This window comes from Macadamia integrifolia, chromosome 5 (assembly GCF_013358625.1).
Source record: "Macadamia integrifolia cultivar HAES 741 chromosome 5, SCU_Mint_v3, whole genome shotgun sequence".
Lineage (NCBI taxonomy): Eukaryota > Viridiplantae > Streptophyta > Magnoliopsida > Proteales > Proteaceae > Macadamia > Macadamia integrifolia.
In genome coordinates this window covers 6,860,128-6,886,896 of record NC_056561.1, presented here as the reverse complement: position 1 = coordinate 6,886,896, position 26,769 = coordinate 6,860,128, and the positions used below count along the sequence as shown (strand labels likewise).

At 38.7% G+C, this 26,769-nt stretch overlaps 2 protein-coding genes across 6 annotated transcripts; both read right to left on the bottom strand.

Annotated features, from left to right (window-relative positions):
* Positions 1-765: 765 nt before the first annotated feature.
* Positions 766-12,222, bottom strand: LOC122079823 (vacuolar fusion protein CCZ1 homolog B-like). 5 transcript variants are annotated; one of them, XM_042646568.1, is made up of 8 exons: positions 11,951-12,220; positions 11,569-11,778; positions 10,007-10,100; positions 7,715-7,898; positions 7,391-7,500; positions 5,074-5,172; positions 4,433-4,894; positions 766-1,114 (listed from the first exon to the last, which is right to left on the bottom strand). In XM_042646568.1, the coding sequence occupies exons 2-8, from the start codon at positions 11,748-11,750 to the stop codon at positions 785-787; spliced, it is 1,461 nt and encodes a 486-aa protein (XP_042502502.1). In that variant the 5' UTR covers positions 11,751-11,778; positions 11,951-12,220; the 3' UTR covers positions 766-784. The 5 variants fall into 5 exon arrangements, with proteins under 5 accessions (XP_042502502.1, XP_042502500.1, XP_042502501.1 ...); XM_042646566.1 differs by having other exon boundaries at positions 767-1,114; positions 11,893-12,220; XM_042646567.1 differs by having other exon boundaries at positions 767-1,114; positions 11,569-11,783.
* A 10,020-nt stretch (positions 12,223-22,242) lies between these two features.
* On the bottom strand, positions 22,243-23,514 carry LOC122080007 (F-box protein At5g49610-like). Its single transcript, XM_042646851.1, has one exon. The coding sequence runs from the start codon at positions 23,512-23,514 to the stop codon at positions 22,243-22,245; it is 1,272 nt and encodes a 423-aa protein (XP_042502785.1).
* Positions 23,515-26,769: the final 3,255 nt, after the last annotated feature.

Below are 26,769 nucleotides of genomic sequence, written 5' to 3'. Positions count from 1 at the left end.
TTCTCACAACCTTATGAGATAAGCGACCTGAATAGTGCTGGTTTCATGCTCCACACGTCTCAGACTAAGAAGAACCAGAAAATGACATCCAGCTCTGGCGGACTGAAGTGTTGGCCCTAGAACTTCATCGATTCAATCTTTCCAGCTTCAATCACAATAGTAGATCAGTTTCTCACAACCTTATGAATCTCAATCATAGATCCTTACACCCTCTAATGACTTATGAAACCCTCCTCTTCTGGATTCCTCACAAGGATGGTTAAGTCAGGGAATCACCCACCAACTCTCAAACCCGCAACCGGGCTCGGATACCAAGTTGAGTTAGATAACCAGTGGAAAATGACTGTTGACAAATCAAGCTTAGAATGGGAGGAGAAACAAAGAAGAGGTGAGGAAGAGACAGATCGCAGAAAAGAGGACTATCGATTCCCTTCTTTTATATTATTAACACAAAAAAGAGATGTAAATAGTTACACATGTATGAGTAATATATTGTCCCAGATGTACAGGTTAGATATTTCTCAAACTACGCTTAACATTCCAAGTTTCCAACAGAGAACTCAACAGAAACATACTCTACTCTCAGAGCCTATCTACTACACATACAACACCCCAAAAAAAAAATTAATAAATAAGGAAGGCAGAGGAAGCATTAGGGATTAAGAGTAGTTTTCTTGCCATTGGGAGATTTCCTCTCCTCTCCAGAACAATTGCTTAATGTTTTCTTACCCTTATCCAATCATATAATCCAATCATACAATCAACACAAGTTTCCATGCCAAAGCTATCTAAAATCCCCACATAAACAAGGGCTAACACTGGACAAGAGGTAAAAATGCATTTGCTGGTGGTAACTACTTGCCTTTTCCAATTTTCCACTACTCCACAAATCATGCAACTCATTGCAAATAAAATTATGGCAATCCTGTCTGAAGTTACAAAGGAGCCATTGACCAACCTTTGACAGAGTAGTAACTTTTCCTGGTGGAGAAGCCCTTGATATGTTTCGGTCACCATCAAACAATAAGTAGCGATATCCACGGACATGATAAGCATTTTCACCACCCCATCCTCTTGATAGCTTTTCATCAACTTTCAAGATCTTCATTGAAGCCTGAAAAAAAGAAAGACGCCAGTATTGTTCAAAATCTGTCTAGTTATCTAAAATATTCTAGTAAGTACCAGAGGTAATATTTGGAAAATGGATGCAAGTATTGTTCCATCCCATTGATATCATCCTATATCCACCACAGGAAAATTTGTACTTTTACAAATGAAGCATAGCTGAAAGCTTAGTTTAGCACAGAACCCACTCAGCTAACATGTCTCCAAAGCATTCACTTAAACTGAACATCATAAGGAGTGACCATAAGAAGCAAGTTGAACAAGAGTTTATTCCAGGAGTTAAGTTACTCGTACACCAAACAAACCTTTTGATATCTGAGTGATAATTTCAGGTCGTGTACAGAGTTAAACTTTATATACCCCTGAACAACAACAACAAAAAAAACGAAAAATTCAGCCTTATCCCAACTTAATGGGGTTGGCTCATGGATCTGATAAAGAAAAAAAAAAAAAGGAGAAGTGAAAATAAAAGGAAAGAAGCCCAGTACCAACAAGTCAGGAAAATCTCAGGCTCTCAGCTATCAGCTACGTGGGTCTTTGACCTCTAGTTGGCTCTATCTGAGGTCAAACTTGGGGGACAAGACCTAGACTATGCATGTCAACCTCATAATATGTTCTATGTTCATTTTAGGCCTGTCTCTAGCTCTTTTCGCTCCCTCAATCTGGATTATATCATTCCACCTTACTAGGGCATCCTCAGGCCTCCATTGAATATCGTCATACCACCTCAAACGACTTTCTCAAAGGGGCAACTTCCAAACCCCCTCAAGTATATTTATACCTTACCTTATTCTTCATAATTTTTCCGCACATCCATCTTAAAATCCTCATCTCTACTACACATAGCGTCTCTATATGAGACTTCTTAATTGCCCAACATTCCGGCCCATACATCATAGCCAGTCTTATAATAGTTTCATAGAATTTTCTTTAAATTTTAAAAGAATAAGTTGGTAACACAGCACTCTAGTTGTACCTCTCGCCTCTATCCATCCCACTTTAATTTTCTGGGGGGATGGATGAAGTGGAGAGGTGAAACTAGAGTGTTTTGTGACCGACATATTCCATTATATACCCCCAAACACTTCCCAGAAAAGGCCAAATCTGTAGCACCAACCTTCAACACTTGGGCCTAACTCCAATTCAGGAAGAAAGGAGATTTTACAAGAGAGATCGATTTAGTTATATGGGGACTATTAGTATCACTTGAACAAGGTACCATGATATGGAGTTACGGAAAAGGAAAACTAGAGAATAGAAAGAAAATAACAAAAGGAGAGAGAAAAGTATATTGCACCTGGAATGGCGAAAGAGATTAGAACTCAGGAGCAGTAGAGAGAGAAGATCCAGCAGTCGAACCAACCTTCAACTCTCACCGCAACCAGCATAAACTAAAAAAATCATTCAATTCCAATCTTTATCAATATCGATTACAACCATATGCATAAATAGACTTTACTAAGAAGAAAAAGGAGCAACCCGTGCAGGAGGCTCCCACTACTGTAGGGTCTGGAAGGAGCAAATGTATGCAGCCTTATCCCCCCCCCGGCCGCTTCCCAAGAGACTTTACTAAAAGTTTAAAACTGAAATTGACTGAAACTATAAAACTATACCAAACAAGGAAACTGTCTCCTACATATTGAACTCTCATGTAATAAAATGAAAATTACAACAATAACACAACCAACCGCATTGGACCAAAATCCAAGTTTGGACCTGGTTCATCCTGGTTTAGGTTTCCAAATCAGGTCATGCCAGTCCAGCCATGCACATGCAACTGCATCAAGATCACTTACGAAGAAAATGAAATCAGGTTTCTATGATCAGGAGTATTAAGCCCTTGAGTTTGAAACCAAAGGAGATGGGTCGAGTTATTGTGCAAGTGATCGATATGATAGGTCCCACACCTATGCATCAAGAGAATTATAGTCTGGGTCTTCACAGACACTCTTTAGTTGCAGATATCATTATCCAGGATGGATGGGCTCTGCTCCCCTCCCCCCATTTCACAGCAATTTGGAGTTCCTTGCCTTCCATCCTAAGAAGGCCTTTAGGGTCAGGTGATATTGTTATATGGACGGCCTCATCTACGGATCTGTTCAGCTCTAAGTTGGCCAGGTACCTTGTTAGATCTCGGGGGCCCATTTTCCCTTGGCGTAGTTAGTTGTGTTCAATGACCATATTCCTTACCACAGCTTTTGTCTAGAGAGCCCTTCCTAGCTCCTTCCAACACAGTTATTTCTTCATCATCGGCAGATCTCAGTCTCCCCTGCTTGCTGTCTTTGTTGGAATGCCATTGAAGATGTTAATCACCTCTTCTTCGAGTGTCCCTTTTCCTCTTCGATTTGGTCTAGGATCTTCGATAAATGTTGGCCTAGGCGGAGAAGAATCCTCTCGTTCCAAAAAGAGTGGATTTGGGTGGATATGACGTTTGTGGGGAAATCTTTCTATGATATGATTGGGAAGTTTGCCTTCGAAGCAACAGTCTCTCATATTTGGATGGAGAGCAACCTTAAGAGATGGACCTACAATTCTAGATCTTTTCGTCAGATTCAGGCCTTCATCTCCTTCAAAGTCAAAAGAAAAGTTTCAAGGACCTTCCTTGGTTGTGTTAACTCCCTAAGCGCATATCGTTGTCTCCTGATGCCTTCCTTCTTCATTGCTTCTTTCCCCTATCCTCTGAGGTGGTGTGTTTTCCCCCTTTGTATTGTAGAATTGTTTAATTCTCTTAGCGCCCCCCCCCCTTGAGGTCCTCCCAGTTTTTTCTCTTTGTTGGTAATGAATATTTAATCACACCCAAAAAAAATTGTCTATAACATGTTGTTCGAAAGTTGACCGTAACCTTAAAACTCAAGGATAGGGTCATGTGCACCAACTGGTTAGTTTTTTCAAATTGAACACTATGACCAATAAAGACATACTGACTCTATTCATTAAGGCCTTCCATCCTTATATAGGGTCATCCTTTTTGTCGGCCATTATATTCCCATCAAGATGCATCAAAATAAAGCAGGAAAAATAATGGTGAATTCATATTTGTAATATGCAAAGATTAGGATTACATAGATTTGACATAAATTGTGATCATTTTGATACCCACTTTGTTCAAGACAGTATACAAGGGTCTAATAAGGATAATGAATCAGGTATCAAGTAAGGTCAAAATTAATGCACACATGAAAGTGATACGGACATACGGTGATGTTCATCAAGCATCTGAAGAAAGAAATACATCTACATTAGAAGTTTGATGGCAGAAAATAGCAACATTAGTAGAATTTGTAGCAAATGGATGATAGATACTGACATTTTCAAGAATTTGTTGCTTCACCATGGAAATCCCCTGCTCTCCATTAATCATAGAGCTAACAGGAATGAGAAGGATTATGGTGAGGTTCTTCTGCTGGAAAACACAAAGATACATTCTTTCATCCGACTGTCGGAGCCACACTGTTGGAGTTGAAGAATTTAAACTACCAACTTCTGCACCTGATGTCTCAATAACGAGGAAACCGTCCTTCCCTTTAGACCACTTGTCACGTTGCAAGGGCCTTGGAACATGAAATCTTTGACCCTGCCCACCAGGGGAAGTATCACGTGAGGTGTAAGTTTGTTCTATAACAGAACCCGAGTTTGGAGAGATAGATCCTGTGGCAATGAGAGAGGGCGTGCTTCCCTTTCGCAAATAGGACCATGAACTACTTCCAGAGGATAGTGCAAGTGGTGTCAGCCTTAGAATCGCATAAGTGAAAAGGTTTACTGTATCATCCTACAAACAATACCATGCAAGAGGTAAGCGTCAAGATGTGCTAAAATTATGCACCAGAAACAATGCTCACTGGAATACTATCACCATGCAAATAAAATTTTTGGTTCCTGACAATCTCCTACAGTGCATAAAGTGCTAAGGAACAATTCATCTTGATAAGTACTGAATGTCAAACCTACAGGAGAAAGCGTCGTGGACACCAGCAGGTCTTGAAACAAGACCAAAGAGTTGCAAGCAGTATTCCCAGCACATGCAGATTCCACTACCCTAACAAGTGACTACCAAAAAAGTACATAAATGGTTAGTATACTGAAAGATTAATAAAAATCATCTCTTAAATTATCCTGAAAGAAAACAATGAATCCTTGAGATTGAAAAGTACACATAGCCAACCACAGATAGAATATTTAAGAACCATAGACTTTTTTCCCCTTTTGAATAAGGGGTTTCTGCATAAGACTTAAACTTGATGCCCATCCTTTCATGCCTTTTGGCGGCGTGGACGTTGGTATTCTAGTGTTATACTAAACAAGGATACTGAATACTTGAATGTAATAAGCCTGTTCAATTTTCATGAATTAAAAAGAAGAAGAGAGGAAGCGAGGAAAATAGTGGAAAACTTTGTGTTTTTCTGAATGTCACTTTAATATGTAGTCATATACAGACTATAATACCCCTGTGGAAGAATGGATATAAAATGAACATGGTACTCTTAACTTACATATCACAACACTCCCCCTCCATCAAACGCATGCATGGCTATCAAAAATGCCAGCTTGTTCAAGCTATAATTGAGATGGACCAATAGTTTTTATAACCTACCTGACATCAAACCAGAACGAGGCCCAGTTCCAGTTTTGAACAGTCATGACTGGTTTAGACTGGTCAAACTGCAGTTTTAAAAATAAATTATGGCCCAGCTCCAGTTTTGACCGGTTTTGACCAGTCAAACTGCAGTTTAAGGATAAATAAAAAAATTATTAAATTTTGGGAAGATGGGGGTGGGGGGGAGAAACCATAATAAAACAAGAGGGCAGTTGGCACAGTGGTAGGTGCTAAGCTGCTCAAACAAAACGTTTTGGTTTCAAATCTATTTTCTAGCACATTTGTGTTCAACTTTCCCCCAGGGAAACGGTCGAACTGAACCAGCCAGTTTTCTGAAACCAGGCAGTTATCAGAAAACTAGACAGTATGATTCTGGCTTCAGACCTAGGCAGTTCTATACCCAGACCAAACTAAAAAGATAAGAAAAAAAAAAGAGGGAAGTTCTGGTTAAAATCCGGTTTAGCACCATTTCATCCTGGCTTTAGAAACTATGATGTACCCTACTAGATCTTTTGGGGAAAATCTTTGCAACCTGGCTACCCTTCCTCATGAGGAGTGTACAAATTTTTCCTGACATCAACTTCTACTTTATGATGATCAACTATCATGTTGAACTAGATTGTGGTTAATGATAAAAATAATGTCAATGCCATATAGTTATTAGCATTATTATAGTGCAGTTATGAAAATTTCTTTCTCTTTTTTATTTCTTCTTCTGTTGGAAGAGGTAATGATAATGCATATGTGTTTTCCAACTCCTCATGCGGGAGCCACGTGCACCAGGTACGCCCTTTTTTTCCCCCAACTCCTCCTTTTTATGAAAGTTTCCCAAGTCCTTCAAGAGGACTTTTTCCTATAATGCACCTACATGTGAAACTTAAGTTCTGCTTTTGCACTTGACCCTGCCACTGTGTACTGCTTTGTGCTCCTCAAAGTAACAACGTTATCCACACCAAGCCTTAAGTAGACAAAATGGACGACTTGTCAGGTACAAACCCAGCCCAGTCCCATCAAAATAAGCTTCTATTCCATCACTGAAAAGCAAACAGGGAGGAGGAAGCCTTAACCAAGATGCATCAATATTTTGACCCTTCCTCACAAAAAAAAGATAAGTTGATCCTTGAAGAAAGTTATATTTGATACTCTGATATGTAAGGCTGGAAAAGTACCAAACTCAGTGCTCCTAGAATTTTTTGATAAAATATGAGAATTCAATGACAAGCTCCGTGAAAGCCGTTTGAGGTAGTATGGCCATGTTCAACGGAGGCCTGAGGACATCCCCAGTAAGGAAGAGTGATATGATTTAGATCGAATGAGCTAAAAGAGCTAGGGGCAGACCTAAAAAAACCATAGGAGAAGTTGTGAAGAATGACATGCATAGTGGTCTTGTCCCAAGTATGACCTCAAATCCATGTAGCCAACTAGCTGAGATTCTCCTGACTTGATGGGGTAAGACTCGTTCCTCTTACTCATCTCTCATCTTTTCATTTCTTCAGCCCCCTTCTCTGTTTTGACATCTTTTTTTTTCCCCTACTTTGTGTGTATAGATGAATCCATGTAGCCAATCCCATTAAGTTGGGAAAAGGGTTTGTTGTTGTTGTTGTTGTTGTTGCATGAGCATTCCAAAATTATAATAAAAAAAAAAAAAAAGAAGTTAAATATGTCATCTACCTGAACTTCAATTGCAGCCTCCCGCCCCACTGTCAACATCTGAACAGTTCCACGTTCCTTTAAACAGTCACGAAAAGATGGTAACTGAAGTTTCTTCCCAACAAGAAAATCTGCCACAAAAGAAAATGCAATAAATGAGATGAAGAATTCAGCAATTTCATCTTTGACTACCCCATGGTAGTACACAACTACAATTCCAACATAGATGACATTGCAACAACTAGTGAAAGTATACCAAATAGATATGCAATATTTAATACACAAGAGAGAACAGAAGGACAACTTTTAAGTAGCTTCTTAGCTGCCATGATAGATTATGCCCACCAGTTAAATAATCCATGACAAAAAAATACAAATGAGAACGAGCAAGTCCGCCACCAGGTTCTTTCTCAAGTAAAGCTCGTATAGATCCATGAAACATCATAAAAAGAGAGTGTACTTCTTTAAGAACTTGGTGTAATGCGTCAATCCGCCAAATGGCTTCTGCCTCCTTATTTTTCTCGACAATCTGCAACAAAATCATTAGCTGATCACAAGTACCACCTACACTAATCAACAGGTAAATTGGCCACATCTATACGATACAAATCACATTTTGCAGATTATATCACTTTTTTATTTTTGGACAAATAAATAAGAGGAAAGATCCCACAAAAAAAAAATGTAATACAACGCTATTAAGGGCAACACCAAAAGCCCCCAAAACAGGGAAAGAAAAGTACAAGCAGCAACAACAATCCATACTTGAATGGTATAACCATAACATTTTCTTGGCTTCAACACCCACTATTGGGTTGCCAACCGCTTTCTTTCCACAATGATTAAGGAGGTTCACGAATCCCCAGGGCCTCTTCTCATGGTCCCCTATTCAAACCATTGCACATGCTGGGTTGCTTTCCACAATGATGTGAGAGAATCCCTACTAAATACCAAAGTCTAGCCCAAACTGAAGGGCCAAGATAGAAATGAAATGGAGAACCCCTCATTCCTCACCCATTCAATGGATGATAGAATTAAAATAGTGTTACTAAGAAAACTAGTGCCACTTCACCCAGTGCCAATTCGTAAACTGGTTGACCCAATTAGATGGTGAATCAATCCATCTCAGCACACAGCATTGCGATCATGGCCTCAAATAAATTCACTTGCTAAGTCTAGAGGGTAGAAACATGCATCTTCATGAAAAATGAGGGAACGGCCCTCTAAGAGAACAGAAGAGGCTGTAACTACCTGATCAGTTGGGTCATATGTTTACCAAGCCTCTGTTTAGTCATGCTTTCTGAAAAGGTTGCTTCAAGATGGGCATGGGTAATTCATATGCTCCAGCTTGAAGGGGAGAATTGAAGAGTATTGTTATTATGCTGGTTCTACAGCAAGAAGGTTTTGGGTACATAATTTTGGGTGTAGAAGTATTTTATATACTGTTTAGTAGGATGTCTAGCATCAAGGCATATTGTAAATCTCTAGTACTGATTCACTATATATAATATTATAGTGCACACAGTTTGACAAATTGTACAAACCATAAGCCTATTTTTCTCTCCAAGCTTGCAACTCTCTCTCCTCTTACATTGCTAGCACAGATTTCCTGTGTTTGATATTGTTTCAGAAGGAAACAAGCTTCTTGCCATGGATTTGCACCATAGGCAGTTGCTTTCGGATACTCACATTTCGTTCGAAAAGTTTGAGTTCAGGCTATTATAATGAGTCTTTCTAGCAGATGTCAGGGTCAACCAACGTTTTAGCCAATTATCGGTTTTCACAAGAGTAGAGACATATTATCAATATTTAACTCATGTCGGCAATAGTTTCTTCTTTATCATTCACTTATTTAGAGTCCTTTTTTCTTGCATTTTCTTTTTCCTTTTAGAACACTGACTTAAATATTGTTCAGGTTCCTCGCATTTATGTTATGAGATCCCGGATAAAATCCACAAAAGCTATATAAACAAGGGTAAGTTACATAGCGCCATCAAATTGCTAACAGCTGCCTCCCTTCACCTTTGTAAAACGCGCTTGACATCTGTCATGGTTTTCCAACACACTGCAGGTAGACGCCTTCAGGCCTTCTATTAAGTCACCATAAGTTAACTTGAGTTAAAACTAGCAAATGCTCATGCAAACATTTTGAAAAAACAAAATTAACCTCAACAAGCTTAGAACAACTGACAGATGCTTGTAAAACTTTTCTACGGACAAAAAAAGGCCTTTAAAGTTTAAAGTGTAAATAAAAGAAAATTCACAAACGAAAAAATATACAGCACAATTGGGTTCACATAGATTGCTCTATAACTATAAGTATGAACAACAGAATTTTCATCATTACAAAACTTAACAGATCAAGAAAGATGGAGCTATGAAGTTAAACTTGTAGATGCCAGGTAGACAATAATTGAGGAACTAGAGAATGAGATGAGGAAAGAAGGATGCTGAACTAATGATCCAAGTCTCAAATTTGTTGAGCAAATGATGTTCAAGCAATGGCTCTTTTAATAAACAATGTAACCTGCAACTATCTGATATCAATCATTAGGAGGACATAATGAAAAGGACAACTATTTGATATCACCAAGTATCAAAACCTCATTAGGAGGACATAATGAAAATAATTCGCACCATCACCATCCAGATATCTGGCTCTGCCTGATAGAAAACATGGGAGTGCCTCTCTGCTTCAATGACCTCACAGGCAGCTTCAGGAGAGAAAATTCTGCATAAAACTGGTGTTATGCCAACAACTTGCAAACAACACGAAATTAGGAGAATTGAAAGAACCAAAGTAACTGCACAAATGAAATCAGCACAATACAAAATATTAGTTAAACACTCTGGACAAAAGGCCTTCCGCTGGACAGTTCAGGGAAGTCAAGAAGATATTGGAATGGTGGATTTCTGATAATAACAGAAGCGAATGATCAAAGAAGATGAGTGAATCTATGCCAGATTCTGTTTTGAATCCTTTAGCAGAATCTCAAAGTTATCTCCTAACAAGAACCATCACTTTGTTTTGTTCATAACTAGATTTCCTTATGTTGATGGATGAAATTGGTTTTTTTACTCGTTACTCTTTGCTGATGGAATTCGATATGCGCTGCTATGGTCCCAGTGTATGTGAGCCCTTGTGGCTTTGCAGTTTCCCATTATCTTTTGTGTACAGGGAACTTCATAGGACAATCATACGACTGGCCACCACACCAATCATATGACTGGCTATAATTCCCAAATTGATTGATTATAATCAATTTGGCGAATGATTGGTGTGGTGGCCAAATTGATTCAAGTAAATATGTGGACATATTTAAATATACATAAGACAATCATACGACTGGCTATAATGAACAGTGCATATTGTTGGGATGTTGAGAAGCATTATATAGATAAACTCAGCGTAGACGAGGTGAAGATGTTAAGATGGACGTGTGACAAAACTAAGAAGGATAAAGTAAGGCATGATCAAATTAGAACTAATTTGGGAGTAACGCTGATACATAAAAACTACAAGGAAGTCACTTGAGGTGGCATGGAGATGTTCAACCCAGGCCATTAAATGTTCCAATACGAAGGAGAGATTTGATTCAGAATGAAGGGGCGAAAAGAGCCAAAGACAAACCTAAAATGACTCGGGGAGAAGTAGTGAGGAAAGACATGCATAGCTCTTAGGCCTTGTATCAAGTATGATCTCCAATAGAGCTGCTTGGAGTGCAAGGATCTATGTAGCCGAACCCATTTAGCTGGGATAAGGCTGAATTGTTAGTTGAATTTTCAGTGCTTGAGGCACTTTTCCATTCGAGTTAGCGTCAACGAATACAGCATGACAACAAAGCTAAAGGGCCCTGCTTCACAGACAGAATTGAAGTTTCCAGGAATATTAAGCTGTACCCATTATCATCAAAGAGTGTTCTTTAATTATCGCCTGTTGTATAAATAAATTCACAAGGCCAAATTTATATTGCTAATTATTTGGATCAGAGATTACATAATGCGAATGGTATGAATTTCATTTATTCACACATTCTAAGACACACTAAACCGAAGTGTATGAAAATGCTAAAGACAGAGCTCATGAAACCCAGATGTGTATTTTTCCTTCCGAATCATATTTTCACAAGGTTTGCCAGAGAAATGAATAATCTCAATATAAAAGTGAAAAGAGAAATCACCAGAATGATTCTACTAACCTTGTAAAGGTGATAAGTCCTTCGCTAAGCCCAATTACGGAAAGTTGCGTGGAGAAGGGCAAATCAGCAGGAAAAAAGAATAAAATCTTGTCAAGCTCCTGTCCTTCATGTTGTCCCCTTCTTAGATCAAACACACAAAATTGAAATCCTTCACTGCCAGTAGTGGTGGACGATAGCCCCATTATTGAATACTTCCAGAATCGGAGCGAACTAGACTATACACATAATAAAATTCATCGTAAGATAGTTAGAATTCACAGAAAAACAGAAACTAAAAACAAATTTTGCTTTGAAGAATGGAAGAGAACAATCTGGGGAGCTTTCTTGATTCAGCATATAGATCTGTGGCTTGAAAATAGATTCGAAAAAGATTTAATTTCACCTCTCCAGAAGCTACAAAGAATGTACAGAATACAGAGCGAGAGAGGAGAACAAGGTGGAATTCGACGCTCTAAACGACATCTTCAATCAAGAGGTCTGATCCAGTAATGCTATCAAAACCCAAATGAAATCACACCGCTGGAAGATATTCGAAATCGATAGTTATTAAGCAATATGTTGACTTTTCAGTTGATTGTAATCATCTTCTTTGATGAAATAGAAGCACCGGATTATATTCCCTTCTCAACCAACCGTTCAGCCTCTGCAACAAGGAAGCTCATACAATTCCCCCAGCACCAAACCTTCTCCGGTTATCTCTAGGACCGGCCCGGTGGCGAGTTGGTTCTTTTCTGGATACCAAACCCAAATGTAAAGCAATTTGAGCGGGTCGGTTCAGTCAGGCTGAGGGGACAGATAACCCAACCCATTTGGTTGATGTGGAATTTTCGTTTTAAAGCTTGTATAGAATCGTCACTAAGTGTGAGTTTGGCTTTGACAATCCAAACCCGCTTTGGCCATACCTGAGAGTCCAAACAACACTTGGGCCAAGTTTTTTGACCTGAGGGCAGGTTAGGGTTGAAAAAACCCAACCCAAACTAAAATTTAACCCTTAATTTTTATATTATAATTTAGGATTCCTATTGATATTTCATTTTTCTATAATTTTTTAATGTATAAGATATGAATGATAAAAAAAGGTCAATGTTAAAACAACCATTGCAAAAGCCAGGGTCATCCCAATTCAGCCCAGCCCGATCCAATTGGGCCTTGACAGGGGCTGGGTTGGTATGAAACCGATAGGATTGGGCCTGAACATGAATCCGACAAAGTTGGATTAGGCCTAGATTGAATTTTGAGAACCTAGGTTGGGTTAGGGTTTTAAGAAACCTGGATTAAAAACCCGACCCAACCCGACCCTATTTCACCCCTAATCATCACTGTATAAAAAAATTTGTCATAACAGAAATTCATTTTTATAAAAACCAAAAAGTCGTCAGATAGATGCTGATATACCATCGAAAATTCATAAAATAGTGACATTTTGCTTTTTGGGTCTTAAATGTCAACTGGCTCATTGTTTATCGATGTAAAGCTCTACAATCTATGATTCCTCCGTTCAAACGAGGGGTGAAATAGGCTAGGGTTTCTTAAAACCCTAATCCAACCATAGGTCTTCAAAATTCAACAAAGACCATGGTTTAAAGTATCGATACGTATCATGTTGTATCGGCCGATACGTATCTGTATCGATAGGCATCGGCACGATACATACTGATACGATATATGAAAATTTTAAAACCCTTATGTATCGATACGTATCCTACGATACGCATCGATAAGCACCAATACACCACCGATACGCACCGATACGTACCGATACTGTATGAAAAATTCAAAATTGAAGTGAAATGTTCGTTTCGGTATGTATCGGTACGTATTAGTATGTATCGGTGCGTATCGGTATGTGTCGACCGATACACACCGATACGTACCGATACGGTCATAAAATGGCCAAAATGGGTAATTTTTTAGAAAAACACAAATTTTTGAGGTGTTTTTGTTCCAAAATTGCTGCCAACCATTTTTCTCTCTAATTAAAGTGGAAATCAAGGTTGGGAACAAGGATTTTACATTTATGGGACAATTACAAACCTCGGATTCTTAGTGCGATACTCTCAATTTACTGTTTATGCATAATACATGTTATATATAATTTTTTTTAATTATTTTTTTATGCAAAAGTGTATAAAAATGTGTTTCCTATCCATTTATGTGCGTATCTTTAGTGTATCTTAACGTATCTCCGATACAATACGATACCCTCCAATACATATCTTAATTTTGACCGATCGATACGACGACCGATATCGATACTTTAATCCTTGACCAAGACCCAACCTAACCTTGTGTCGGATTCATGTTTAGGCCCAACCCTACCGGGTTAGTACCAACCCAACAGGGCCCTAATTGATCTTATCAAGGCCAGGTTGGGTTGAGTTGGCTTGGGTTGGGTTGACCTTGGCTTCTGTAATGGTTGGATTAACCTTGATTGACATATTTTTTCCATTCATGTGGCATATATTAAAATATTATACAAAAATAAAATACCTAGTGGAGCCCTAATATCTATTATAAAGATGCAAAATTTTGAGCTAGGTTGGGTCGGGTTGGGCCTGTTTGAGGCCTTAACCCTAACCCAACCCAACCCAACCCAACCCTAACCCAGGGCTCGGGTTTTTCAATCCTAACTTGCCCTCAGGGTCAAAAAGCTTGGCCCAAACCCTGCTCAGGCTCAAGACGGGCCAGGGCGGGTTCGAGTTGTCAGGGTCAAACTTCTCACCCCTAGTTCAAACCAGCAAGGTAACGAAGGGTTTTGAAATGCCTTTTTTATTCTCTTTTCGTTACCCTCTTTCGAAGAAGATATGTGTTATAAAAAATGGCAAAAAAGAGTAAATTTACAAAAACGAATTCCACCAATTTTATAACAATAGGAGTATTTTAACTATTTAATGCATCACCAAGATCGATTTGGCTAAATTAGAATTGGTTAAAATTGGTACTGTTGGAAAAAGGAATTGAGGTCCAACCTGATGTGAAAACAAAGCAAGTATTCTTTTTTGACCGAGATGGTAAGCTTCTTGACATTTTTTTATTATTATCATAATATCTAAGTTGTTTATTAAAAAAAAAAAAAAAAAAAAAAAAAAAAAATCCACCCACAAGTAAAGGGAATCTGTGACTATTTGAAATATATTGCTAACACAACATGTGTCAAGGGGATGAAAGAAAATTAACAAAATTAATTGGGGGACCCATATCCCCTTAACACATGTTGGGTAAGTAGCATGCATGAAGTGCCCATGGAGATTCCCCTTTCTTTTCACCATTCCCTATTAAACTCTGGAATTTCAATATCTTTTAAGGGGAAAGGTACTACACCTAGTTGCAAAGGAATCAATGAGGGGGTGCATATGAGCATAAAGACTAAGGGTGGGAGTGTAATTTTTCCACTTTCCATCTCGGCACAGGGATATGCAATTAGGAACCACTCTTTTGCCCATATTTTAAATGGGAAGAAGAATGCCACCTGGACGCATGGCCCTTGCACCTACATGGAGTCAATAAGGATTCCACAAGGACATCAATAGGATAAGGTATTTCATATTTCACACGAGTAGGATTGTCATTTTTCCCGTGTCTAGCACATGAGCCATTCGACTAGTTCTAATTATTTCCCCCATCTTTTAAATTTTCAAATACATTACTACACTAACCTTCTCCAATTAGAAATTTAGAATTCAAATATAGGCATTAGAACTGGGAAATTAGTAATCTACTCAACAAACATATTAATTAAAAGAAAAAACTGCAAAAACTTGAGCTTTTGCACCTGTTACATTATGAAGTAGGCCATGACTCAATTAATTTTGACCAAAAAAAAAGACTCAATCACAAAACGTAGAATCCCCAACTTATTATTTATGGTGTACGAAAATATTGAAGTTGGCGAAAATGTTTCTGGGCAGTAACAATTGCTTGTGTGGGAGACTGATCATCCTCTTGTTTCCTAATAATCTCAGTGTAAACTTCAAAATCCGATCTGGGATAGAAGATCTATAAAACAGTTTAATAAGGGACAAGAAGTTGATGAAACAGCAGCCATTTTCTCCTCCATAGCCAAGAACAAGCTTTAGTGGATGATGGTTGAAAAAAAATCTCAAAAAGAGTGAAAATATATAACAAGTTTTCTTGATGTTGGATTTTATATATTATAAAATATAATAATTACTTTAGTACTAAAGTTTCAAATAATGTCAAAACCCTTTTTCCCCTTTTTGCTTTTTGAAAATTGTTTGTCCACGAGTAAGGACAAGTTGAAAAGGAGTAAAGTAACTTTTCACAAAATTAATCCCACATTGCTTGGAGATGAAAAGTGTGAAGGGTATATAAAAAGGATAGTTTCTTAAGAGTGCAAGCCCTTCGGCACGTGCACGAGCCGAGCCAATCTGGGACAGGTGTGGGTGTCAAGAGATATATCTTTTTACACAAAATTCGAATATGTATATACATGAAAGAACCCATACGTACCTGTACATTAGGTTCACACCCATTGATATTAGAAATGCTCTTATATAATAAAAGAAGTCAAAACGAGATTGCTCTCTGTTAACGTTTTAGGATTCTCTTTGTTGGGTGAAAGTGCTCTTTGTCAACACATTTACTTAGTGTTTTGCAGACAAACAACCTCTGTTTTTATGCAAAAAACACTATGTTTTATACTTTTCGTATATAGTACAAATAGTGAGTATTACCTTCGTTTTTCCCTATTGCAAATACTTATTGGAGTTGCACCTTAAGTGTTCGGAGAGTTGATTTATCTTGGAGGTGAGGACGTGTGGTCAACCCGGTTACATACAAATACGGGGCGTTCAAATACCTTAAGGAGAGTATTTTGATACAAGTCAAATCTATATTTTTGGAGGTTTTCTATTTACATTTGTGCATCCTTATTTTGGTCTGTAAGTGATACTCTCCTTCTTCATTTAATAATATTTATTAAATGTTTATCATAGGCTTATACCTATTGCCTAAATTATGTTTCTTACACTTGATGCCCAAGTTAGATTGATTATGTGTCAATGACTCACGACCCTTGTCGGCTTGTTTAATTGACTCCAATTGGTAGAATATTCAACTTTGGACACTCCATATGCTCTGTATTAAATATTGCAAAGTTTCATCCCATGCCTCTTAATCCCTAAATACCTACTATATAGTGTCAATTGATTGGTTTGGTATGATTTGTTTCGATTAGGTTGAATTAGTTTTGGGGTGACATTGGATAAATTCAAAATCATACCAATAAGGGAAGGTATGGACTTATCTTGATTTTTTTCTTATTGGTTGTTATCAGTTTGCTATTGAGTTCGATTCAATTTATTTCGGTTAGAACATCATTTTTTTGGGTTTCTGGGTTGGTATCGATTTCTTATCAATTTGGTTATAGTTCAAATTTGGAATAATTTTCAATCGGTCCTGTGCGTTACAGTTTTCAGCCGGTTCCATAATACCCCAAATCAAAACCGGATCAATAAAGAATTAATTTGGTTCAATTTGAACTTTTTCAATTGGTTTGACCAATTCAATTTAGTTTTGGTACAGTTTTTTTTTCTTTATATTTTTTTTCTTCTTCTTCTTCACACACAGACACACACACACACACACCAAAAAAATTTACTTCCGTCCTGGCCCTTCAATCCAAGGCACCCTACAAGGCCCTAAATCTCAGCCACATGTTAATTTAATTGGAGCTCAATATATGTGAGTATGTTTGTATGTTAAGTTTCTGCACATTGAGGGTTGATGTTTTATCTAATTCTCACAGATCAAGCATCTTCCTTTGGAACTTTTTGGGTTCAAGTTCAAAGGCCTGTTTGATCACTACACAGTAGACCCATATAGGCGCAAACACATACCCCCGGAGGAGTCAACAGGGGTCCCACCAATGCACATGAGAGGAGTTGATAAAGTGACAACCCTCATGCAGGTACTCCACTGTGTTGGCAACTTGGCGCAATGTAGTCTTCATATCACGTGGCCCTACATTGTTGTTACTCTGAGAGAACCGACGTAGTCGATTGAGGGGGGCAAGAACTTGACGGATCTATGTTGGGCTTCTTCCCGGCCAGGCAATTCTTAGAAGAGATAAAAGTAACAGTGGGACAATAGAGTATCAATCACTTTGTTGGTCGACTCATCTTCGTTCTGTTCATCGATCATTATAGTTTGAACCAGATTAGAATCCGATCCACCAAAGAAAAGAAGCGAAGGAATATCCATGAAACAGCTCAACGCATTACAAGAAACAAACAAAGCATCATCCACGTCATCCATAGCGTTCTCTCTTTCACTACGTTTAATTCATACCCGTGCGTGAGGCCTGAACAAGCTCTTTAGGGAGCACCTTTATGTACTATGAAAAGAGATTTAGCTCCTGCTAGATGCCTAAGGATGAAGGTGAATGACTCATAAGTCGTGCCGGCTAAATTGACTTGAGTCTAATCGAATTGGATTCTCTCCATCTGGCCGTAACTTCAAACTTCATCTCACAACATTCATGGAATGTGGGTGACTTGTCCCTCTGTATTTCGTTCAAGGAGGTTAAATACCTACCAAAGAAGGAAGAAGAGGATAAATAACTAACTGTTGTCAAATAAAAATTAAAAAATTTGGTTTCTTCAAAATAATGGGGGAGGTGTTATCCACATTCTTTTGATTTCGACAACCGAGAGTGGGTATACCAATTATTCCCATTACATATTTTTTTTTTCTCATCAAATCTTAAGGAAGGCCCATCGGCAACTGAGGTGGCAGCCCAAGAGGATGGCCAGGGTAGGGATGTCAATCGGTCAAGTCAGGTTGGTTTTAGTCCGGTCTAATAGGGCTTTCCCATTTTAGAACATTATACTGTGATTGGCTCGTTTAAGTAATAGGTCCTGATATGCTTGGCATGGTCTCATTTATAAACGGTCGATCAAGTATCGATCTTTAATCCAACTACTAAAAATCGGGCTTTAAATGAGCTAATAACACATTTATCCCTAAATGGGCTATATCAGACTCTAAACATGCTATAATCAGTCTTTAAGTGGTCTTTAAACATGTCAAGCTTAGTAAACAAGCTCTAAATGAGCTATAAACAGGCTATAAATGGGCCTTAAACATATCGAATAAAGTCGGACTATCAATCACCCATCGAGTAGCACCCTTGAACTGAAAACTACATATTCATAAATGTGTTGAGGTCAACATGTTTATTAATTGGGCAATGTAGGCTTTAAATAGTCAAGTCCGATTGGGCCTATCGGTCTAGGGCTATAATTAACACCCGTATGGCCTAGAAGTTCCAAGGGGGAGGGCGGCAATGGGGTCAGAATCCGAGTGACCTTTCCCTTGGATTTAGGCTAGCACCATATTGTACTGATTGCCACCACCCCAACAAGAAGAGATGCTTCCCCTCCTTGCATTGACCTTTTCCTTGGACTTAGTCATTACCCTTTTTTTGGTCAGTAACCATGTCACATTTTAAGCATCCAAACTTCATTACTATTTGCATCAATTAAGGTCTCCAATTCTGATATCAAACTCTGGAATTCAACATAATTTTTTTGGATGGATGAAAATATATTCAATGAAGTCCAAAAATAATAAAAACATGGAAAGAACTTTATAACAAAATCCTCGGCCTATCTCTACAGTCGAATCAAGCTAGAAGAAAAATCTGAAGAGGCTAAATCAGATCATCATATAAACTTTACGATCTATGATATGCGAATATATTGAACTTGTCAAAAATGATTTTGGGGTGTTGTATCATCAATCCCTTCATTAGCAGACTCATCGATGGAGTTAAGTGGTGCACCGTAGACCCTCATTAATTCTCCATTCCAATAGCTTTGTGCATGGCCATGCATTATACCCAGCCGTGCATAATACCCTTCCCCATGGTTTCTCATAATATCCGTTCCAGCTCATAAAGTACACACACTTTGGAGGGAATGCTCCCCTATTTATGATAATCTATTTTGAGAAGAAAAAAAAACCATTAATATAATACATTATTTGTTAGATCAAATACTAAGAAATACGAAAATAAATAGACAAAAGATCCACATGATACAGAGATTTAACAAGGTTCACACACCAGTGTGGTGTGTTACCTCCTCAGGTGAAGAAGAAGATGCTTCATCAAGCAGAAAAGAGATTACACCCAAGTAGCGGCGAGAAAACTCGTCCTAAAACCCTAGCTCAAAAAACCCCCAAAATACAATGATTTTATCAACAAGACAACAGTACATTATATACTCTAAGTGGCGAGTCGACCCATCAGGTCATGGTCGATCCAGTCGAACCAACCTCCATCAGAGACGTCCACAGCTTCCTTGGCCTTGCTTCCTTTTATCGTCACTTTATTCGCAATTTCAGCAATATGGTTGCTCCAATAAGTGGTTTTTTGAAAAAAGAGAAGTTTCAATGGAATGACGAGTACGAACAATGTTTTACCAATATTAAAATGAAGTTGATGACGGCCCCAGTGCTTGCACTACCCAATTTTGGGAAGATGTTCGAGATTGAATGCGATGCATGTGGCGTAGGCATTGGCGGTGTACTCTCCCAAGAATGACAACCAGTGGTCTACTTCAGTGAGAAGCTCAACGAGGCGAGACAAAAGTGGAGCACCTAAGAGCAAGAATTATATGCAATGATTCAATCTTTCAAGACATGGGAACAATATTTTGCTGCCAAAGGAATTCATAGTCTACAATGACCATGAAAGTTTGAAATAACTTCAAACTCAGAAGCACCTGCACAGGATGCACGCCCAATGAGCGTCATACTTGGCAAAGTTTACCTACCCTATCAAACACAAATTCGGTGCGTCAAATCGAGTGGCCGATGCTATGAGTTGTCAAGCAACCATGCTAGTCACCATGCACTCGGAAGTTATAGGTTTTGATTGCCTCAAGGAGTTGCACGACGATGATGAAGACTTCCGTAACATATGGGAAAGTGTCTCAAGGCAGCCCATAACATAATTTCAAATCCTTTTGGGGACAAGGTTTGAGAGTTGAGCTGACGTTTTCTCCTTCTGTTGGATTTAGACTGGGAGTTGATTGGTTGGGGGATTATGGCTTTGTTGTTCAAGGACTTTCTGATTGTTGGGTCGAGGACCAAGGGAAGTACCTGGGATTCCTGGGTATTACACAAGTAGACAAGCTGGTTTGGGCGGTGGGCTTTGAGAGGGTTGGGAGAGGCAAGAAATCTTAATGGTTGAGGGCTTTAGGCTACGGATGATGGGATGTGGGGACGTGGGATGGGCTTGGATGAAAAATATGGAAATTTGATAGTATGGGGAGAAGGGACATGATAGTTGACATGGCTTCAGAACCTTGTAATAAATGGGATAGGGGGTGAGTCCCAGGCATGCTACTAAGGGAAAAAATTAGGTTGCTGCCTAAGTGGCAACCAATGAAATGAAATAATTCATCTTCACCTTAGGGTTCACAAATATCCTTCTAAATTTTAATATTTAAAACAATGCCCTTCTAGATTCTTTTTATTGGCGGCCAAACGTGGTTGCCTGGCAGCAACGAAATTTTATCCTTGCTGAGAAGAGGTAGATAGGACACAGATGATTGGTGTGGGAATTAATGTACAAGGATGAGGGAATGGCAGGGCTGAGGTGCATAGGATTACAGGTGGGTGTTAGGATTTCAGTACCAGGCTAATTGAAGTTTCATATGTTTCTTCGGAAAATTTTGCCTAGAGCTATTTGTGTTAAGATCATTGTTGGAAAACAGGTTTTGTGACTTGACTCATCATCTTCAAAACCTGGTGACTCGGAGCGAGTCATGTCAAATTTTCCCCTCTCATTTCCATACTAGTCTTTCTCAAGCAATCCAAATAAATAAATTAAATGAGACAAGATAGAATAGAAGTGTGTCTTTCAAAAAAAAAAAAAAAAAAAAAATTATGAAGTCCATCATTCATTGTCTCTTGGCTGGCAATGATAAGATCCGACTTGGAGATGTCATGGTCATGAATCATGTTTTTTTAATTAAAATTTAGATGTATACACCCAATAGTCTTTTTTTTTTTTTTTTTTTTTTGAAGTATATACACTCAACAGTGAACATTTAACATTATTAGAATATATTTTAGTTAAATTAATCATTTATTTTCATAGTAATCCTTACTGTTATTTTTGTAATAAGGAAATGGAACGGTTTAGCATGTGCTTATGGCTTGTGATTTCCGATCCAGGCTGTTGGGCCATTAGGCATAAGATCAGAATCCTTCAAGGCCCCCTCTGTTTTAGATATTTTCAAGTCATTTGTCTTAGATCCCAGGTTATAAAAGTCTGATCATAACATTGTCTAAACTCTGTAGGAAGCTTAGAGGCAAGAACAGATTATGAAACACAAAAACCTAAATGGTGAAAATAATTCTACATAAGGAAAGCACATCTATGTATAGGCAACAACATCTGAGCAACCTCAGAGGTTGGTGTGGGGAGAAGAAGAATTCATATCTTACATAATCAAAATCTGTGACAAAAATACATAAGAATCTCAAGCAATCCATTAATAATGAAAACAATAGTAGTAGTACTCAAATACAATATGTCAATATAAAATGATAGGAAAGAAAGGTCGCTCAGGCTCTTCTACGAATCTAACAAAGATCAATTTATACATGATTACTCAATTTAAATAACTATCTACCATAGATTCAGAGACTTAGTGATTTGAGGGACGGCACCATCCAACTTTTCAGAAACAAATCAGATTCATATAGTCCTCCTTGAACACAGAAATACTGCTGCTTCTTCCTTGGAGGGTAGAGAATAACGGAGGACTTCATTGTAGGACTCCCATCCTCGACCCTAGATACATTTAGCAGGAATGTATCGTAGCCGTGTTTACCCATAACTGTGAAAAAATCTCCCCAACGGACTAATTCTGACATATCGTAAGTAGTTAAAGTAAATGAGAACCCCATGGTCTTACTACCCTCAAGTAACCATATATCCATACGCCATGGATTTGTGCAGGCATAATTATCAATTAAGGCAAGAGATCCATCCATTGGAACTAAATATCTTCTTCTTATAGACTCTCTTCTAATAGGAAGAGGACAGCAATCGATAGTCCAAAACTTCTCACTGTCAATGTCTAACGCAAGAACATACTGATTAAAGTGGTCATCATCACTGGCTATGAGCCGATAAAGGGTTCCATCCAAAAGCACCGGATCTGCTAATAGTTGATGATATGATAATGTTGGGAAGTCTAACTTTCTCCATGAACTTTCACCCACTGTAATTATCTCACTATAACTTATAATCTTGCTGCAATCGTAACGGAATAAGTCATAAACTACGATCACTTTATATTTCTTGCTTAAGCTGCCGATACCAAAACCAAAACTATTTTGGATTTCTGTGCTTGAGTTTTTTGGGGGTATAAAAAGATGTGATTTGGGCAACTTCATAGTCTCTCTTGTAATGGGATTATAGAGGCAGATGTGAACCAAACCCTTCCGTGGCGCAATACAGAGAAAACCGTTGCAAGAACCCACGATATCAATATATTCCCTTTTCAGCAGTTCAAAATCCCCAATTGGGATGTGTGTGGCTTTCCTCCAGTCACCACCTTCCCCTTCCTCAGCACTCAACATGAGTTGGCTGCTCATCTTATAGTCCATTGGTGGAAATAGTGATGACTTTGTAAGAACAAGAGTGGGTGGTCGATGATGCATCATGGATTTAGTGAAGTGGAGGTCAATGAAATAAGAATCATATCGACAGGTAGGCCAGAATTTGCATACACTCATGCATCGGAGAACAGATTCAATGGGAAGTCTACTCAAAATCTCATAAATAATGTCCCGAGGGAGATTCATAATCATACCTGCTGCATCAGAATCAGAATTTCTTGCTGTATTATTATGGCTCCTCCTCCTCCTCCTCCTCCTCGCTTGCTTTGGGGTCATCTCCTCCATATTCGATCAACTTCCTTTCGTTTCTTCTCGTCCTTGTAACCCTAATTCTTATATCAAAAAGCCTTTTAACACATATTTATAAAATCTCAGATAGAATGCACAATCCGATTCTGATTTGGACTTCCTGAAAAATGGATAACAGCATCCAGAATCCAGACCGCCCAGCGCTAATCTGATGGCTGACAACACCTCGACCGTTGGATGCGCACGGGGGCACTGGGAAAAAAACCAGATAATTCCAAAGCACTCTTGGTATCTATTTTGGCTGTATGCTCTCTCTCTCTCTCTCTCTACTATTTGGTTTATTAGGTTTAGGGTTCATAGCCGCTTGAATTGCCTGTTTGTTTAGAAGGGATTAGGCGATAACCTAACATGTGGGCCTCAATCAAGGTTTTGAAATCTTATTTTGTTTCGGTGTTTCAATGGATTCAGAAACTGAAGTTTCGTTTTGTTTCTAAGAAATTTCAACCAAAATAGTGTATTTTTATTTATTTATTTTTTTTTTGTTTATTTCCGTGGCCAAACTGCCATATTTTGACCTGAAACTTGGTGGGTAACTTATTCATTTTAAGGTTAATAAATATGCTTAGAATATAAAAATGCAAAAAACTTGGTGGGTAACTTATTCTGAAAATTCTACCTAGTTTTGGAGAAAGAATTTAACTTTCCTAAGCTTTGAATGTGTAGATCTTGTAGGAGTCCAATAGAAGTCAAAATTGTTGTTTTATGGTTGTCGTTGTTGGCAACTCGGCCACATGGCGGTAATGACATGGCCAGTTTGGATGACGTGGATGAAAATGATGACATGGCAGTGTCCAACGTCACCGATGAGATAACAGAGCAGTTTGGTATGCATGGAGTGATTTAATACATCATTAATAGGTGATGCGGGTTTCTGGGTCAAAACTGGCAAAGTGTCCAATGTCACCGATGAGATAACAGAGCAGCTTGGTATGCATGGAGTGGTTTAATACATCAATAATAGGTGATGCGGGTTTCTGGGTCAGAACTGGCAAAATTGGCCTATTTATGCTCGGGGGCATTTTCGGTAATGGAAATGACATTTTTGGAAGATCGGTTCTTCATGAAAAAAATAGATTGTAATTTACCTAGTCCAGTGCATTTGATTTCGTCATATTCTGATACCGTATGAAAAAGTTACGGCATTTGTGGTAGTCAAGGGTAGTTTCGGCATTGAAAATGAATTTTTTAAAGGAAGTGTTCTACATGTAACAATACGACAAAAATACAATCTTTCCAACAGTTCTGATTTCATCGCGTTTCGATTCCATATGAGAAAGATACATCATTGGAAATGTATAGGGGCATTTTGGTCTTTTTACATGGATGATTCAGATGATTGAGTCTTCTGAAAAGTCGTAGAGCATCCAGTTACGATTCCAACGCACTTCGTTTCATCTTGATCAGATATCGTATAAAAAAGTTATAAGTATTTCCTAAAAGTCGATACGAAAATCCAAACCGAAAATCCATCAGTTGCTCTCGGTGTTGGGTGGATTTTTCGGAATTTATTTTTGAAATTTGAAGAGTTTTTGTGTAATTTAAATATTTTGAAGGTCTGAGTTGCAAGGGGTCTTTAAGCATTGAAACATATAGAGGCAGGGGCTTGATTGTAATAAAGAGGAGTAAAGGGAAGTGAAATGAATGGTCAAGATTCGACCACATAGGCTTGATGCCCATCCAAAGGCTGATGAAATTTTGGTGTGATATGGACGAGATAGATGCTTGCGCGTAGGATTTGATTGGTTAGGTGCATAATTCTTGATCCACTGGCGCTACACCTTATCAAAGTATGTTAGTGTGCTTCGCGCGTGTATAGAAGATATAAAGAAGATTCCAATCTTAATGATCTCATAAAATCATATTAAAGCCAACATGGAGGATTCGGATCCAACGGTCAATAAGCCTTTTCACTTTTGTGAGTGGGAGACAAGCTCCCTTAAAATCCGAAAAAGCAACCAATCATAGATCGACAACACTTTTGACGATGTCGGCGCCTACGTCATAATGACGTTATCGAGATTCAAATCTAACGGTTTGGATCTATTGTCCGTTGGTTTAATCGGACAGCTTGGATTATAAGATCTTTATATGAGATCTACGGTCAGATTTCGCCCCTGTTGCACGCGCCGCCGATGTAGCCTACGCCACCCCTACGAAGATTCCATTCAGGCTACCTCATTGCTCCAACTTCAAATGGTCATATCTCCCTCATTTTAACTCGGATTTGGGTGAACCAAGTTGCAGCTTCTTCGTTTTTACAAGCCCTACACCATGGAAGCAATAAATATGAGGTTTGAGTGAAGAAAGGTTATGGTTTTGGTAGGAGAAGTTTTCCCCTCTTTGTTGGTCCTTGAATGAACATACGTTCTTGATGATAAATGTTCTTAGGCCATTAAAGGAGGTAAAAGAGGTGGTTGAAGTGTGTTAATGGTACATTAACTCAAAGCCAAGGAAGAAGAGAAGAAAGCAAGGATGTGTTTGCTTTGAAGAGCAAGAAGCCAAGGAGAGAGAAGGTGTGAGCACCAAACTTGTCAGTACAAGTTTCCAGTCATCCCAGGAAATCGGTTGTGAGATTCTCTAACCTTTGATTTTACATTACATATATGTATGTATGTTAGGGTTAGTTGTGGATGAATGTATACATGCTAGGTTAGTTGTGGATGAATGTATACATGCTAGGTTAGTTGTGGATGAACTGTAAGCATGCTAGCTAGTTGTGGATGCATATGCTAGGCAGAGCTTGACTGTAGGGCATTGATATAAGCCCAATTTAATTGTATTATTTATTGTGTGCTTAGTGGGTGCTAAGCACCGGGAGTGGGTGCTCCCGTGTAGTGGGTGCTACACATTGTATCGGCACTACGAGTGCCATCTCAGCTTCAGCTTGAGAAAATTGGGTGTGAGTGCTCCCGACTGTGGGTGCAGTCAAAAGTAGTGTATTGAGTAGGTACGAAGCCTTTACAGGCACTACTCCGGGGATGTAGGCAAATTGCCGAACCTCGTAAAAATCCTGTGTTGTGGGTGCTTGTTGTTTGCATTTTATATTGAAGTACGTGAAATGTGGAATGGGTGTGCACACTTGGAAGTGCCTATGAGAGGCTGAGTGTGCATACGACTGTGTACAAACAGGGACAGGTATATCAGGTTTTTCTTGGCCAGACATCAGATAGGTTTTTGGGGATCGGAATTGGACTCACTGATTCACCCCCCCTCTCAGTGACTGCCGGGTTA